General features: G+C 39.8%; 3 protein-coding genes across 3 annotated transcripts; all 3 read left to right on the forward strand.

The window, feature by feature from the left end:
* The first annotated feature begins 4,271 nt into the window (after nt 1-4,271).
* arr3a (arrestin 3a, retinal (X-arrestin)) lies at nt 4,272-11,761 on the forward strand. Its single transcript, XM_044221925.1, has 18 exons — nt 4,272-4,378; nt 6,107-6,138; nt 7,146-7,176; nt 7,316-7,376; nt 7,466-7,510; nt 7,628-7,818; nt 8,505-8,564; nt 8,696-8,772; nt 8,887-9,022; nt 9,203-9,287; nt 9,399-9,471; nt 9,574-9,711; nt 10,005-10,088; nt 10,199-10,222; nt 10,327-10,376; nt 10,540-10,559; nt 10,729-10,759; nt 11,220-11,761. Exons 2-16 carry the CDS (start codon nt 6,131-6,133, stop codon nt 10,542-10,544), a joined length of 1,068 nt encoding a protein of 355 aa, XP_044077860.1. The 5' UTR covers nt 4,272-4,378; nt 6,107-6,130; the 3' UTR covers nt 10,545-10,559; nt 10,729-10,759; nt 11,220-11,761.
* A 1,130-nt stretch (nt 11,762-12,891) lies between these two features.
* Nucleotides 12,892-15,513, forward strand: znrd2 (zinc ribbon domain containing 2). The gene is made up of 4 exons (XM_044221938.1): nt 12,892-13,030; nt 13,494-13,645; nt 13,754-13,838; nt 14,004-15,513. The coding sequence occupies exons 1-4, from the start codon at nt 13,015-13,017 to the stop codon at nt 14,432-14,434; spliced, it is 684 nt and encodes a 227-aa protein (XP_044077873.1). The 5' UTR covers nt 12,892-13,014; the 3' UTR covers nt 14,435-15,513.
* A 39-nt stretch (nt 15,514-15,552) lies between these two features.
* fam89b (family with sequence similarity 89 member B) lies at nt 15,553-17,382 on the forward strand. Its single transcript, XM_044221945.1, has 2 exons — nt 15,553-16,321; nt 16,690-17,382. Exons 1-2 carry the CDS (start codon nt 16,067-16,069, stop codon nt 16,939-16,941), a joined length of 507 nt encoding a protein of 168 aa, XP_044077880.1. The 5' UTR covers nt 15,553-16,066; the 3' UTR covers nt 16,942-17,382.
* The last annotated feature ends 449 nt before the right edge of the window (nt 17,383-17,831 follow it).

Genomic DNA, 17,831 nt, shown 5'->3' on the forward strand with positions numbered 1-17,831 from the left:
CTGCGCTGCATAAATGACCATCTTATTATTAGTGCAAATGCAATAGGCTACTAAACAATTATTTAATTATTTAGCCTGTTGTTACCAAGCAATAATTTAGGAGAATAACTATCCTGCCTCTGCCTCACCCCGCTGAAAAATAAGTTGCCTTCACGTTTCTGAAGATGACTTTTTCTTTGTTTTATTACCAAATAGAGAAGCATTCACTATCTATGAAGCACTGGTAGGAAATAAAAAGGGATGTGTTGAGTGTTGATTCATTCCCACTGGATCCGCTAGATGGCGCTTGAAACTCAGGAGATTGTAAACCACCTCTGGATCACCTTGTGACATGAACAGTAGGCATGGTCCGATTAACCTTTTAGGAGGCCTGGTGCAAAAATTTGCTGTTGGACCCCCATTGACAAGCCCTCACCCACCTCCCACTCTCTGTGCATTAAGTATAACCTGTCACCTCCACGTTCCCATCAAATACAAACACAGCAACCTATAAAACGGCTTCATTATTATGCTCAGAGACCAGTACCCTACTCCTGGAATAAAATTACTTGGAACCAGGTTTTCTGTGCGTAAACTAGCTTGGGATAACTTGATTAAAGCCCCTGAAAATTTGGTTTCAATCCGTCTATAACATTAAATAGACATGACTATATAAGCAACAATCAAATTTAAAGTTTGGGAAAAAATCATAGAGTTAACAGTCAAAAACTTGACTAATCTGCTTGATCAGGACTGTGTGGGTGGTTTGATAAGATCTGCTTGACAGTAACTACATCTCATTCTGATTCAAATGTTGCTAAATTCTGATTGGTGCATGGTGGTATGTGACATCACATTTTTCGAAGTGAGTCCCGTCCACTTCAAACCTGTGAGAAGAGCACAGGCAAAAAAAGAAATACAGAAATCTCTCAAGCGCAACAACCGAAACTGTTCTAACAGAAAATGTGTTCGTGTAGAATCACTCATAGGAAGAAGCTGATTGAGAAAATAAGTTGAGTAAACACAACTTTGGGAATATGGTCCACATAATTAAGACCTTGATGCAGGGCCCCTCTACAAGACAGGGCCTTAAGATAGGTTAATAATGCAGGACCCACCTTTGTTGATATTATACTTACGTGGTGTGAATTTGAAACAAATTTGCAGTTAGTGAAATTACCAAAAACGATTTGACATGAAATGAACCTGAAGAAATTATACATTCCTAACATCAGCATGCTAGTATTGTTATTGTGAGCTTGTTAGCATGCTTCAGAGCCGCTAGCATGGCTGTAGACTCTCATCTCATTCTGTACTAACCCATAGATAATTGATTATGCTGGTTGTGCCCTTTGGCTGAGACACCTCATGAGACACTCCACATCATTATTAGTGTGTTTGGCCTCAAGTGTTTGGTCTTTAAATGGGCTCAGCCACCCACAGTGCGTTCACTCAGCTGGTCCTAAATAAAACCTCTCAGTACATGGGCTTTCGTGACCAGGTGGTAACATGATCTCTGTTTCACTCTCTATATATTCCTTATTTTTTTCCAAACAAGAGATGTGTCTGTTTTCTGATCACATCGAATTATGTTAATGTTTTCAAAAGAGAGGGTTTCATTTGGTATTGAGAATGCTTTGTTTAAATTAATATATAAAAAATGTTTGTTTGTTTTGTTTTTTTACACATAGTAACAAATATTACAAACTTGGTACAAACACAGCAAAAATAGTTTTTAAGCAGGTGTAACTCAGTACACTGGATTCAAATGGGCCCGCAGGTACAAAGAACCTGTCTTGGTATCATTAACCTGCCATAACACCGGACCAATGCAGGGTTTTATCAGTGTGTGGTTAAAGAAGACAGTGGTGGATAGATCTGACAAAGAATGAGAGACAAAAGAATACATTCATGTTAATACTGTATTTCAACCTGGTGGCTTTTGTTCTCGGTGAACCACAGCAATATTTATGTGTTGGCTATTTCAGTAAGAGCTTACGAATGAAGTGGATTACATACATTAAGTAGGCAGAGTCTCTCTGACTCGCTGCCTTTTTTTCAACCTGCAATTAGGTATTTCGATAAATTACAGCTCAATGTTTTTTCTCTCTTTTTGTTATTATCCGTCTTCAACCCACCTCTTTGTCTCTGCCACCTTTTCTCCCCTAATATCAGTTTCAGACTAATCAAACTAATACAGCCAACACAGTGGGTTTTATAATATGTATTGCCACTATTTGCATTTCATTCTGTATATTTGTATCACATATTCTGAATTAGATTTACATATCACACTAATATTTTCAGATAATGCTTGATATCAATCATTCCAAAGTCCAAAATCTTTTTCTCTCTCCCTTTCTTTTTATTTGTATAGAAATGAGTGTGACTGTTCGTCATTCAGTCATGTGTTCAATTGGGAGAGCTGCCTCAGAGGGAATCACACTGTCACGTTGTGTTTAGGTTGGTGATCAAAAGGCTGAGAGCCAAGGAAGCCACACTTTTCCAGGAAGCAAATTACAAGGCAGACAAAACAGTGATTAGTATGGAGGCAATGTGACCTGTTTTGACAAGACCTGACCCTACTACGTATGTTTTAATTTAACTTAATAGGCGTGGTTAAGCACAACGTTGCGAAGGCAAGAATGTTTATACAACCATTGAAATGTTTCTCTGCTTCATTAAATAACGTCTTCCACTTGAAGCTTTATTTTCCCATTGCATCAGACAAATTAAAACAACCTGAGCGACAATAAAGCTGATAAAGCTTTCACATAAAACATCACCTGCACAGCCTCTATATTTTGATTTGAGCTAACTAATGTCTCAGCTAAGCCAGGGCAATTACAACACAGTAACCCTTGCCTTGTGGGGCGTCGTGGTGGCCTGGAGATCACTCTGCTGGATGGATTTGACCTAATTCCTCTTGTCATATTATCCCCCCTTTGCCCATATTTGAATAATAAATACGAAGCCCACAAACCTACAAATTATTGTAGTAATGATGTGTCATTCATTCTTGCAGAATATTAAAGAACAAACACTGCTGGTGTTGTGGTAAGAATCCAGTCCTTTTATCATAACTGCAACTCCAACAAGGACTCAATCAGGGAACCTGCATTACCTTGAATATCAGTGTGTCAGTGTTAAAACAATATTCAGCTATCTGAACCATTACATTGTCATCAATCCCCTTAAAGTGGCCCTTATGTGCTGCATCTCCAAAGTTGTTTCAGCACTTCACAAGACAACACTCTATTTATATAACTGTACCAATGTATCAGTTGGTTTAAAATCCAGTTCTACGGATTTGAACTTTCAACACAAGCTTGTTAAAATGGATCTGTTGAAGGATCCGTGGTGTTTCAAAGTTCAAAAGGGAATCGTTCTGGTGATTCTGCCTAATCTCTGGCACGTTACTGAGACGCTGTTGAATAAGACAGCTTATGCTGACGTTGCGGTCGATGCTCCCATCATCCACGCTGTAATGGGACTAGGAGTCCTTAATCTGCTGAGATCAGACAGACTCGAATACTGAGACTCTCCACACTGCTACACAAAGACCTAAAAATATTATACACCCTTTATTTTTACCGTTTACCCTTTATTTTATAGTATAAAATTTTAAATTGTCTCTGATTTGTTTGTTCCTTGAGAAAAATATACTGCACACTGCGGCTAAAGGGAGTTCTCTTTGACCTAATACACGTCCTTCTCTCATCAGTTGGTGGGAGAAATGTGTCTCAGATTTGCTGGTTTTTAACCTTTGTCTCTGTGAGCCTTTATGAGCAACACTGAAAAAATATAAGCAATAAGGAGAGATTCTTCAGATGCTTGTTCTCAATTAACAACACAGCATGACTCCTTGTTTAAAACAGGTGCAGCTCTCAGATAGATCAGGCTAATAATAGCCGCTCTAAAGGCTATTATTAAACACAAGACAGCATATCAAGCCACAAACTTCATGTCATGACACATCCAGGCCTTTTTGACAAAAAAAGATCACAATGATCCATCTCAGAGAAACTAACCCTGATTTAAAAAGGTCTAAACTTTATGACCCTGATTTATTCAATTAAAGGAGGCTTGATTGCTTGGTTTGCGGAGGTGCAGAGGGGATTATCAGCTATACTATTATCACAGCCATGTGGCGACTGTGTGGTTGTATCCCCGTGATTTAACTGGCTGGTATTATTAAACCCTTTGTAGTCCAAAAAGGCTATTTGCTGATTGCTTAACTGGATTATGAAGCAGGCAACAACACCAATAATGAACCGGTTACGCCCGAACGATGCACAGAGAGAGGCTGCAAGTATAAAAAGGGACTGGGGACTGTTGCAGACCGCACTCTCCACACACCCTGACACACTCTACCAAGCTCCCAGACAACTGAGAAGAGGTAAGACTTCTTCATCTCCATGAATGGATGGATGAATATAGTGGTGATACTAATGATGAAATACAGCAGCTGCCTGAATTTTCACTTGGAGAAAGATGCACAATTTTACTTTTTGAATAGATTAGCTGTTGAGGGGAAAAACAACGTGGGCTCATACTTGAAAGATTGTATATGTTTGTGCCAGAAAATTTATCTACTTTAAACTGAAAATCAGTGAGTTATGTTACACCTTGGAGTTGAGTGGGAATGGTAGTAGTCATCATAATTTTATTACACTGTGCAATCTTTTACAGGCCATTTTACAGCCTACAGTTTCTCTAAATGGGAGTTGTGAAACATTTCTGCAACAGATAAATGCATATGAGAAAGACATGTGATGCATACTTTTTCTTTATGCTTGTGGCAATGTACCTGGCTGGCCAAAAGGGGTCAAAGTATTACTGTTGTAGATTAAAGCAGCCTAAAAGACTGATAGTATGTTTGCAGGTAAATGTGCTGATCTCCCAAAATTCCTCTTGTTAGACAGTACAGGATTGTAACCCTGATACTGAGCTAGAAGTGCAGGCACATATTAGTTTAAGTAATACACAATACTAATCAGAAAACAATGGTTTTCACAGTTTGAAATAGAGCTACAAGGTACAGTTCCTCGGCTCAGTTTAGGGAGAGATGTGACATCAAGTCTACTATTTGATCAGTTATCTACAGCCAAGAACCAGCACTAATTGTGCTAAACTGAACAATAATAATAACAGAACATTAATTCATCGCTGAGTAAAATATAATATAATATATAATGTTATATATCTGGTCAATGAAGGGGAAACGTGAGGAAAACACAGGGCATATATATTAGCTATACTCTGTTTTCACTCTCCTTTGATTTTGTCTGCCTAATGAAAAGTGAGTAACTGTTTCAATAAGTGATCCACAATACTAGGATAAGGAGCCTAACTTGTACAGTGTTACATGAATTGCTTCAGTACACCTAATCCAGTTACATTCAGCACGGTGTTCAACTCAGGTCCATTAGATTTCCAGTTGAGGCAGGACAACTGTACGAGATGGAAAATGAACAATTCGTTTACTTAAGAAGTTACCAAGTTTCATAGTAAATATTTTGTAGAACTCACAAGTGAAGACCAAGACTGCCTCAGGACAGCAGATGATGCCTGAAGTCAGTTTATCAAACCCCTCTTATGGCATTCCAGTTGATTTTCAAATATTTAATGAACAACAGTTAAACAAATGCTTACAGCTCTCTTAACCTCTCTGTGATTATCTATAATACGGAGCTATAGAGGTCTACTATTAGGGCTTAGTGTCTCATTAAGTCCAGGAATACTACAGCAAGTTACTGAATGGGTTTTATCCATTTAACTGTCCTTAAATAGTCCACACAAGCAACAGCTGTGACACTTCTGTTACGTTTGAGGGGAACACGTTGTGACATAATCATGTGTGTGTCGTGTAAATCTGAGGCCTGTGTCTGTCGAACGGTGGCCAGTTAGCAGATACAGAATAACGGATAACAGCTTTGGCTCAGGAGCCCTAACACTGATGGTATAATCTTATCACAAAGGATTAACCTTCAGTACCTTCAAAACAAAACATCACTCCGGCTAAGCTGACTGTTGGTGAAGGAAACGTTTCTTAATCCCAATATTTGACTGATACTGTGACCTCCTAATAATATAAAGTCACTTCTTTTTTCTTTTCATCCAACAGAATACTCCTTAAGATCTTCCAGAGATGGCAAAGTAAGTGTTGTTTACCTTTTTTTATTTTCTTTCTGTCCCCCAAAAATATTTGTCTTACTTCAACCTGAGTACTGCTCAAAAACTCCTTTAAACTGAAAAATCAAAGCTTAAGAAGAGGTCTTTCTATTGTTATTGTGCAGCTATTCACACTGCAACTTTCCAAATATAATACTTAAAAGTTATCATTATTGGAAAGAGTGGTCCCTTTTGCTAAAAAGAACTGAAAAGAGCTGAAACACTGACATTAAAATCTATAATCACTTTTAAAACTGTACTACCTTGGAGTTGCAGACGTTGCCCAGGGTCAGCTAACTCCTAAAGGGACAAGTAGTTTTAAAGTATTCATTTAAGGTTTGTAAAGGCTTAGTCGGTCGATGTTCAAATGTGGTCTCAGACAGTAACAAAGGTAATGAGCTATTTGGGAACCCTGCCACACCATTTGTAGCTCCCTCACCTGGGCCAGCCTCTCAATCCGGGTATGATGAGGTAAATCCACACTTAGCTGTTCCTAACTGGATTAGAAGGAATAAGGGATTACTGGCCCTTCTGCTGCTTGCAAAGGAACCCACTTTACCTTCAGAGTCTAAAACTAATCATTATTTTATCTGGTTAATCCAGACAATAATGGATGTACTCTTATTTATATTCATAAGCAACTTACTATGTTTGCTATACTATTACAATTCTATAGTTATGCAACTATATTCAACCTTTCATACATAAAACTTATTGTCATTACTTCTGATTGTTAGGAGAAGTGATTTATGTTATAGAGAAGGAAGAAAGCAAACGATGGAAGAAGGAATGAAGGACGGTAACAAGGGACATGTTTAGGAAGCAAAGCCAGTAGAGTGAAAGGATTATATATATATATATATATATACATAACAATATTAGACTCAAGCAAGTCTCTTGGGTCAGTTGGCTGTAATGTAAGGCAGGGCTAACTGAAAACATAAGGGTTGATGAATCAGACACAAATGGGGTTTCTCTTCCTTTTTTCACAGGGTTTTCAAGAAGACCAGTGGAAACGGAGGGGTAAGTTTAGAGATTTGTCTAGTTCTTCTCTTGTTTTGATTTGTGTGGTGACTGGCGAAACATACTTGGAAACAGACTTACTGTCAAGAGGGTCTGAAGCACTCTGTGTTTTCTGTTTTCCCTTCCTTCTGTCTGACAGCTGACCCTCTACCTGGGGAAGAGAGACTATGTGGACCATGTGTCTCAAGTGGACAAAGTTGGTACGTTCCTTCTTCAACGTGTGTGTGTGTGTGTGCGTGCAGCTGTGTAGTGAGGATGATAAATATAATATTGTCCGTTACCTTTACAGATGGTGTTGTAAAGCTGGACACAGCTGATTTTGGAGACAGAAAAGGTAACATCATAAAAAAGTTCCATATTAAATTCAGTTCCATTTTCAAAGCTGAATCGAGTCATTTGGAGAGGTAAGAGATCACGATGAAATAATGAATCTACTGTTATGTGTTGACAGTGTTTGTGCAGCTGGCATGTGCCTTCCGTTATGGTAGTGATGACCTGGATGTGATGGGCCTGTGCTTTAGGAAAGACATCTGGATCCAGCAAGTCCAGATCTACCCCGAGAGCGACAAGCCCACCATAAGCACAATGCATGACACCCTGCTGAAGAAGGCTGGAGACAATGCATACCCTTTCAGTTTTGAAGTATGACAACATGATCAGATACAAAGTGTAAAGTTTAAGACCTCAGCCTATTCAAGAACATGTTCTATCTTTTGTGTTCAGGTTGAAATTAAAAGTTTATTTTACAAAATGGTTAAAAATATTTCACCCTGAAAGGTGAAACTAGGCAGGGTAAACGAAGACTCCTTCCTGAGGGCAGGGCTTAAGATACACAGAGTAGCTTAAATTTCTGAGTTCTCAGACCATTTTCTCAATAGAGAATGACTTCCGTATGGGAGCCGAAACGTCTTGATTCTGAAAACAGTGTCCACATGACTACGACTGAAACCTTTTCTACGATTTTAAAGACCCCATATTAAGCTTGATATGCAGAGAGGGTCATGGCATAAAACTGCTTGTTTGATACATTATTAATTTAAAAGGGAATTAAATTGGTTTGAAATAGGTCACTGTTTCTACATAATCTGCTCAGAGCATACAAAATAGAATAAAACAGTATGCCGTCCTCAAATTCACACGACAACTTGACAATTCATAAGAATTTTGGGACCTAAAAATGTTTAGCCAGAAAAGGTTGATAAACGAGTCTGAACTCCCATAACTGATTCCTATTTAGTGGTTTGAATGCAATCTCAGCTTTATTTTGTAAGTAAACAGAAAAAACAACTCTTCTGTTTAGTTATAAATGTTCTTCTTTGTCTCTCTAGATTCCCAACAACCTGCCATGCTCAGTCTCTCTGCAGCCTGGACCAGATGACAAGGGGAAGGTAAACTTCATGCTGATCTGCCAACACCATTCACCTCTCCATATCCCATACCCTTAGTGTGCAAGCAAGTATGTTCGCTGTTGCCGCTGTTAGTTGTTACAGCTGCTAACGTTTTATTTTTTGCTTTGCAGGCTTGTGGTGTCGACTTTGAGGTCAAAACTTACCTTGCCAAGGAAAAGAACAACCCTGACGAGAAGATTGAAAAGAAGTGAGTATGCTTTCATCTTTCATCTTTCAACTGTTTGCCTTCCTATTCTGCCTGACCAACATCTTCCTCTTCATCCATCTCTTCTTTGTTCCTCTGTCCCATTGTGCCCAACAGGGACACTGCTCGCCTTATCATTCGTAAAATCCAGTACGCCCCCTCTCAGGTGGGCGCCGGGCCCAAGGCTGAACTCTGCAAAAGCTTCATGATGTCGGACAAGCCTGTTCATCTAGAAGCTTCCATGGAGAAAGATGTACAGTAGCAAAACTTTATAATTTAAATGTCTCGGAAACATTTTTTACTACATGTCTCTGCTATCCTAAATGTTTGTTAATGTTTCCAGAGTGAGTTTGAATGCAGACTAAGACTAAGTTTTCCCAACTATACCACCATTCCCCACCATTAAGTGGTTGTTTCCTGGTTTTGACCACAGCTCTACTTCCATGGCGAAGCAATCCCAATCAAAATCAAAATCAACAATGAAAGCAACAAAACAGTCAAGAAATTCAAAATCACTGGTGGGTACCTCTGATATTTTTTCTATAGATTTAATACAACTATTACTAAGAGCACAACAAAATTATTTTGTCTCACTCTTTCTTTCTATCTCCATTCCCCTTCGCTCACAGTGGACCAAACCACAGACATTGTCCTCTACTCAGCAGACAAATACACCAAGGTGGTTCTTAACCAAGAGTTTGGGTACGTGGACAGAAAACTGAAAGTATAGAACCACACAAATGTCAAGCATCAAGCCATGCAGTATGTTTACGCATGGGTTTATTTGTGTTTTATCCTCCACAGAGAGACAGTGGAGCCCAATGGGACCTACGAAAATACTCTGAGCATCACACCACTGCTTTCTGAAAACAAGGAGAAAAGGGGGCTGGCGCTGGACGGACGACTGAAGGATGAGGACACCAACTTGGCCTCCACCACTATGTAAGTGCACAAACACAGCAGACAGGACGTAAGTAGGCTTTACATGTAATTCAATTGATTATTGCTAGAAAGTTCAGACAATCAGAAAAATTATCTCAGACCAAAGCTGTTCTTTTTTCTGCGACTGACAACTTTGCATACAATGCATTTGGCACTTTGTAGTTTTACATTTACAGTAGCTTTTCTTGCACGTCACTTCGTGGCCATAATGTCTTACAATAGTTTTTAAAAGAACACTTAACTGAATTAAACCTTTTAATCCCTCAAATCCTTGTAATTCCTCTTCTCCACAGGCACCGAGCGGGTGTGGAAAAGGAGGTGTTAGGAATCCTGGTTTCTTACAAGATTAAAATTAACCTCATGGTGGCCGGAGGAGGGTAAGCATCTGTTCCTGTTTAAGCATTGTTGGTACAAGGAAACTTTTAAAAAAGTTAAAGATTGAAATTTACTAAATCAAACTTGTGATGTTGCTCTTGTCTTCATGTAGCCTGCTCGGCGGCCTCACTGCCAGGTGAGTGGGGTTTATTTATGATCATATCACAGCCCATATAGCCAGTTAGCAGTGATCACCAGTCACCTGCATTATTCTGATTGGTTTGTTTGTTTTCTCTGCAGTGATGTCACAGTGGAACTGCCATTGATGCTCATGCACCCCAAGCCTGAAGGTATTTTTTAACAGCACACACAATCAAACGTCTAATTTGCCTCAACTCTATCTTACTGATACCAGTGCGCCTCACAGTTTATATGCTGGCTTCTCTAATGATTTTACCGTCCCATCTGACTTTTTTCTTCCTTTCACATCAACCTCCTTTCCATATTGAGCAGAGTAAAGACTGCACATCAGTGTAAGTACAAAATCACTCACACCTAGAAATCATATTGTTGAGATTTATTGTACAAGTTAGCAAGTAAGGAATACAATTTAGAGGTGACATTTGTTTTAGGCATTTTGTTATTGGGTGATAATGTTCAGGCTTTTTAATTAATTAATTTTTTTATGTTCTTCTTTTACAGTGTCTTGAAAGAAAACTCCCACATAGTCAAGGTGAGGTTCCTACACGGTATATAGTTCAGTAAAGTCTGCTCTATTGTGATCTGTTGGCTTGGACTTGTGTGCATGTATTCAGATGTTTTAAGTGGATGTATAAATGACCATGTACACATAATTGTCCATAGTATGCTTTGTTTTCTGTGTTAGGCTAAGCAACACATAAACTTTATTACTGCTTATTATCTGTCAAAAAAATCATAGTATAAAGCAAAACTTAATGAAAACTCCCAGGGTATTTAAATGAATGATTGTGCATAATTTTATATTATTTAAAGAGTCCTTTCTACCTTCATAGTAGGCTACAATAAATGCAGTTCAGTGATCATCCATATTGCAATTTAATGTATGATGTTGCATGTTAGTGGATGTGTTATAATGTTGAAACAATTTCAGGTGATGACTGAATTTTGTACACATGTTGTAAACGTCTCTTTGCATTTACTTCTTTCCATAGAGGATGTTACCCTGGAGGTTGAGAGGAAACCCACAGAAAGACAGGAAGACAACGAGGGGAAGTGACACAAAACAAAGAAGAAGAAGGATGCGACTGGTGTAATGAGACCAAATAACAATAACCGAGTGACTGAATGAGAGAATGACCTTTTCGACACATCAAGGATGTATGTACAGATGTAACATCAGTCCTCTCACAGATTTTGTTGTTCTTGTTTTTTGTTGTTTAATTGATGTCATTTAGCTGTAGAAGGGAGTATTTGGATTGCAAAATAATATCCAACATTTAGAGACCAAAGATTTGTGTAGAACCACACTTATACATGTGCAAAATAAAAATCATTTCCCCACCCTTCAGAGAGAGGGGGGAAAGACAGGAAATCAGCTTGTAGCCCATAAAAACCACTGTGCTTTCGATAACAGTGATGCACTCATCTCTTATTTTGAATGGCACTTTTTTCTTTCTGTGAAATGTATCAGATTTTGTTTCTGACGTCAAGTCGGATAACCCAAAATACAATAAAAATGATTGTAAAAACAGAATTATTGTGATGGGGGTTTTGTTTATGTTTGTTGTGTTTTCATTAATGGACCAGCCCATTGTACTGAAAGGTCAGCTTTCAGAAGGATGTCAGCGTCAACACTGCTCTCATTCACTTGCCTCGGTAACACTTCATTTCACAGCCCACACAATACAGTGTAACATTTTGTAATTATGGTGCAATTTGTTATTATGTGATACAATAAAATTAGATAAAGGAAGCCTAGGAACGACAGTGGGACAATTTGAGGAACTTATACATAAATTATAGGGCACAGTAATTCACACACACACACACACACACACACACACACATTAATTCATACAGTAGATTTACTTTTTCACTACTTTATGTTCTTTAAATTGGTCACAGTATATTTACAGATGGTTACCGTTGTTGTTCTGGCATGCACATTATAAAATAAAGCAGTGCTTTTTCCTCTTCTTATTCTTTGTATTTATGGAAAGGCTATTGGTGGCACTGCTTATCCTGCTAACAGTTTACCTGTCTGAAAGTCCACACAGCTACATATGTGACTTAATGCGGAGTGATTAAGAGTTAACTAGCTTTGGGACAAGGTCCCAGGCTCTTTCTCTGTGTTTCTTTCTGTGGTGATGAAACCTTCAAACCCAATCTGTCTATGTGTGTTTCTATACATCTTCAGTGCCCCAGCTCCATACTATATAGTAGTAATAATAATCCCAAGGCCTTAGAAATAAGGTTCCTTTAGGAGATGGATTATATTTTAATTGAATAATAGAATTTCTGCTTCCAAAATAAAGAAATTGTGACTCAATGTACAATCTTCTACAGTACAGTCTAACCTTGTTGAAGTTAAAATATGCAGCACCAAACTACTACTACTAGCACAAAACTACTGTTTCGTATGTGAATTATTTCCATAACCAAAATGTTCTGGTACTGGGGTACTATTAGATGTTCTGTAGGTGCTTTATTAAAGTCAACAGAAACAGAATTATTGTGGTGGGGGTTTTGTTTATGTTTGTCAGTGTCCCAGCTCCATACTATATAGTAGTAACAATAATCCCAAGGCCTTATGAGTGCAACTCATGGATGTATAAAGAGCTACTGGACTAATTACAGAACTTTTAAAAATTGACATTGAGGAAGACTAAATCCAAAAGGAGGCAGTAATGCAACGTAAAGGATGCAGACTGCCGTAAAACCCCAAAGAAGAAGAAGACACTTGACGGCTTTGACGTCATCACGCACAACGTGTAGCACTGAAGCAACATGGCTCTGAATGGAGGTTTGTGAACTCTTGAGCTTATAAGCAAGCTAACTTTGACATTTCTCCCAGTCACCTGTACTGTTGATAAATAACTATTATGGCGCACGTGTAGGCAATGATTCTCGTGTTTAATTTAATTGTTGCTAAGATATGTTGTCACCGCCGTATACATAACTGTTAGCTGACGTTAGCCCGGTTGATTTGCTAGCTAGCTTATCATCACTTCCTAGCAGAGCACTGCGGCAATGCTAATCACGTTTAAAAACAACATAACGTTGACCAATGTGTTGCATACACATGTTCTAATAACTGCAAAAGTTTTGTAAAATCTACTTAATAAAATCGAGTTAACCTAGATAGACAACATACACACACGTTACAGCAGTGCTAAGTGGCTAGTATGACAGCAACAGCACTGCATTTTGTGAGGATAATAGTGCAATACAGCTAAATTAAATCAGCACTTTGTTACTGACCCCAGATGACATAGACTTTGAGTGGGAGCCTCCAACAGAGGCAGAGATGAAGGTGATCCAGGCTCGCAGGGAGCGACAAGACAAAATCAGCAAGCTGATGGGAGACTACCTGCTCAAAGGATACAGGATGCTGGGAGAGTGCTGTGATGTGTGTGGGGTGAGTGAAGTGGATTTTTATGTTGGGTTTGTGATGGTGGTAGTGTCTTTAATAATGTAGAAAAGGTGGAGTGGTGTAACGTGTGTTGAAATAAGTTTGTGTTTCCAGACAATTCTTCTCCAGGACAAACAGCAGAAAAACTACTGTGTCTCATGTCAGGAGCTGGACTCTGATGTTGACAAGGACAACCCTGGTATGCATAACTCACAGACTCAGACTTAATGCACATCCTCGCATTTTATTATTTTTTTCTGTCTCCTTTCCTCCATCATGTTTTTTTTTTGCCTTGAGCCTTTTGTAAATTTTATTTGTGCTTGTTTCCATATCTCCCTTTCTTCCTTTTCTCCACTCCTCTCAGCTCTGAATGCTCAGGCAGCGTTGTCCCAAGTGAGAGAGAGACAGCTTGCAGCCCAGTCCACTGCACCGTCCCAGGCTCCTGAACTCAATGGAGGTGCCAGCAGCAGTCAGGCAAGTGTGTCAGTTCCCAGACCAGAGCACTGTGAGGGGGCTGCCGCGGGGGGAAGAGCTGCTCTGCCTCCACCTGCTGTCCCTTCTCCTTCAACTCCTGCCTCTACCACAGCCGTGGCACCTGCCCGCCCCCCAGTTTGTCCACAGAGTGCTGCCCTACAACCTGTGTTGCAAGAAGCTGAGGAAGCTGTTCTAACCAAACTTCGCTGGGCCACTACCCAGCTACAGAGTTCGGCCTCCCTAGAGTCAAGTATCCAGCTCTGCAGCCTCATTGCCAGCTGCGCTAGCTCACTGCGCAGCCTCAAGGAGCTCAGCCAGTAACCATCATGGAAAAGGTTGAAACCGTGGATTAACGGGGAACGCTGTTTCTACTTCCCTCTGTCCTGGAATACTGACTCTGGTTTGCTGCTTTGCCGAATCTCTCTTTGACTGAATCCTTGCATAGAGCTGAATTCAAAATTGGTCAGGAAATGCACTTGAAATAGGATTAAAATGTCAAACGTGCACAAGTTGCTCTTCAGTTAACATACCTATATGGCTGGCAGAAATAACATGTTACATGATTTCATAATATGTTTCAAATGTTTGAACATTTTACTTTTTGTCAATTTGTAAGTTATGATATAATGCTAAGAACTGAACATTTCTAAATTCACATTAATCATTGTTATTAATTTAACACCATAAATGAGACTTAATATGTATTCTACAGTAAAAGACTGTATTTCCATAGTTAATTGGCTTTGATTAATCCAAAACAGCCACCAAATTGACATCTGGGGAAATGACAACACCTGTTTTCTCATTGGTTGATCTGTGGTATCCGCAACATGGTGCAAATCACAAAAATGTATACTCTTGTTGGTATATTGTTAAACACCAGTCCTCTGATCAAACCCTCACTGGTGCATTTTTCTATTTACTGTTCAGTCTGACGCTCAGATAGATTTCCATTGTCTCTGACCTTCTGGGGATGCAAAGATTGTCATTGTGTGCTGGCAGTTCTGAGGTTTTTATTGTAAATATATTTGATACATGATGGTGATGATGGTCATATGATTCAGTGATGCTCAGATGTGAGGGGGCAACGTTCAGGAGTCAGACTCATAATTCTTTATTCATTAAAAACATCTAGAGCAAATAAACTGTACACTGTCAATAGACAGCACTTCATATTAGATAAAAGCCAGCTTCAGTGTTGTTCAAGGCAGTTAAGAGTTTTCTAATTATGTATCTGAACAAAGCTTGCCTGTTTAGGAATACTGCAGTTTGTTTGTTTCCACAGGGGGGCGCCAAATGCAAAAAGCAATGCCATTAAGTTTGTTAATTGGAAAATGCTGTATTTAAACAAGTACCACTTTAAGCACCAATAAACATGTACATTGCATTAGTGTTTAAAATGTGTCTTGTGAATTAGTTACATCTGCAGCAATTGTTTCTTTAATTTGTTTAATTTATCAGTCTGCCCAATCATGGCCTTGTTTAGGATGTCAGTGTTGGGCAGCCTGAATGTATTTCTTTGTGTTTTGTCTCAGCAGTAATCCCGCTGAATCAAACAAACCACGGACAGTCTCCCTTTCCCCATACGCAGACTCTAGCGGGGCGTGCCACGGTCACTGCCGGGCGGAGTCGGGGGCTGCCGGCGAAATCTTCCACACAAAGGAGAGGAAACAAAACAAAGCCAGGAAGCCTGACATTAACCCGGATTTCACTGCTTCTACTGTAGCTCGCTCACGCCCAGAAAACAGTGATGCATTGATTTGGTTTTGCCTTTGAAAAGCCGGATAACAAGACCTGGGACAGAGGAAAATAGCACCTTTGGGTGATGGTAAGACAGCATAACGCATTAGACTGTGTGCGCATTTGGAAGTGATCCATGTCCTGCTTTCCTGAGAGATCAGTGCAGAAACTGTGGCGTTGCGTCTCCTGTTGAGTCCGCTGCGCAGCGTCGTGATGAATGGGAGTCAGTGCAGCGCGGCGGACCGTCCAGTGGGCGGTGTCTCCTCTGTGGAGGGGCTGCCGTCGCTGCCCAAAGGCCTGAGCGGCATCTTGAACTCCAGCGGTGGGTCGTGGCGGGACATCGAGAAGGTGCACAGCAAGAGAGCGCGCATCCAGGCCGACATCAGCCGGGGCGGCGGGGACGCGCCGCGCGGTCACAGCAAACCGGGGGGACTGGACGCTGCTCTGGCTCTGCTGCGGAAAGAGATGGTAAGGTGGTCTGCGAATATCCTGCCTAAATGTATGTGTGTTTGTCTAAACAGCACAAAGAAAACCTGTGGATTGCCCTTTTCCACTTTCACAAATCTGCATTTACGTAATTATTATGATGATAAATAAGTTTGACAAAATAATTACCTCAAGGTCCACTTACTAGCTTTTTCCAAGGCTTTAAACCACATCTCATCAGTGGAAAGAGTTTGCTCAGTTGTGAAGATGTATATTAAGTGCACCTTGAGCTAAGATTATTAACTAATTCTGAGGTCAAAAATGAACTTAAACACAAAATTTCCTCCTAAATTTCCTCATTGTGTAATCTTTGATGGCCAGAACAGATGTTTTGTGTTTGTGTGCAACAGGTCGGTCTGCGTCAGCTCGACATGTCTCTGCTGTGCCAGCTGTGGTCTCTGCATGAAGCCATCCAGGAGTACAAGGGTTCCTCGCTAATGTCTGAGGCGTTCAGTGCTGATAATGAATACTTTGAGGAGGACGAGGATGAGGAAGTGACGGCAGTTCTCTCACAGCCTTCGTCTTCTTCGTCCTTGTCTCTGCCTCCACCCAGCAGCAACTCCAGGGACCAGTGGATCAAAGACTCCTTTCATATTCCCTGACGAAGATACAGACACAAGCTCCATGCACCATGGTTCATGTCTCTTACTGTATCTTCCGGCCCCATTTACACTAGTTTTTGTGCCATACATCTCTTGTCCAGAGAATATGTCCAGTTTATAGTCTTATCCGCATTCTATTTTTACACTTTGCACAATCAGTGCCTGTTTGATAGAAATCTGCTTGCATCTATCTGACGCTTTTCAACCAATAATGACTTTATTTCTACTGTGTTTGGATTCACCTTACTTTTTTTTTTTTTGCTCCACTTGTTTGCTCCACACACACTACATGTCAGGATTGGTGGGTAATGGAAAGTTTCAGGATTTTTGTCTATGTCTTTTTATCTAAACAGGGTCCAAAACCGAGCATCTGACAAGGCAAGATTATTTTGGGCAGATAAATGAGGGAAGGTTATGCACAACACAGGGGGTAAATAAAAATAAAAAAATTAAAAACAACTTGAATCCATTTGAATATCTCATATATGTATAGACATTTACCACTGTACAGTTTTTCTGGCTGTGGGCCAATCAAATTAAAGCAAATCAATGGCTTTCTTTAACAGGCTGTTGATTGGCTGCTTATTAGCATCTAAACCTCCACTACCTGGGTGTTGAATTTGCCATCTTTTGTATGTTGCAGCAGAAATGAAGCCAACTAAAAGAGGAAAAAATCAAGACAGAGACAAGTGAGACCAGATGCTATCAGCTTTTTGCTTTTCATTGCATAATCTACATGCTACCACATGCTGTGTGCTTGGCATTGGAATTGAGCTGGGTGGAATATTGTGATATCTATGAATGCAGTTGTGGGATGAAATGAGGTTTGAAAATAGTTTGGAAAAGGCTTTTTTTAAATCTAAATCTTTAAATTGAACTACAGGATTCAC

This window comes from Siniperca chuatsi, linkage group LG14 (assembly GCF_020085105.1).
Source record: "Siniperca chuatsi isolate FFG_IHB_CAS linkage group LG14, ASM2008510v1, whole genome shotgun sequence".
Lineage (NCBI taxonomy): Eukaryota > Metazoa > Chordata > Actinopteri > Centrarchiformes > Sinipercidae > Siniperca > Siniperca chuatsi.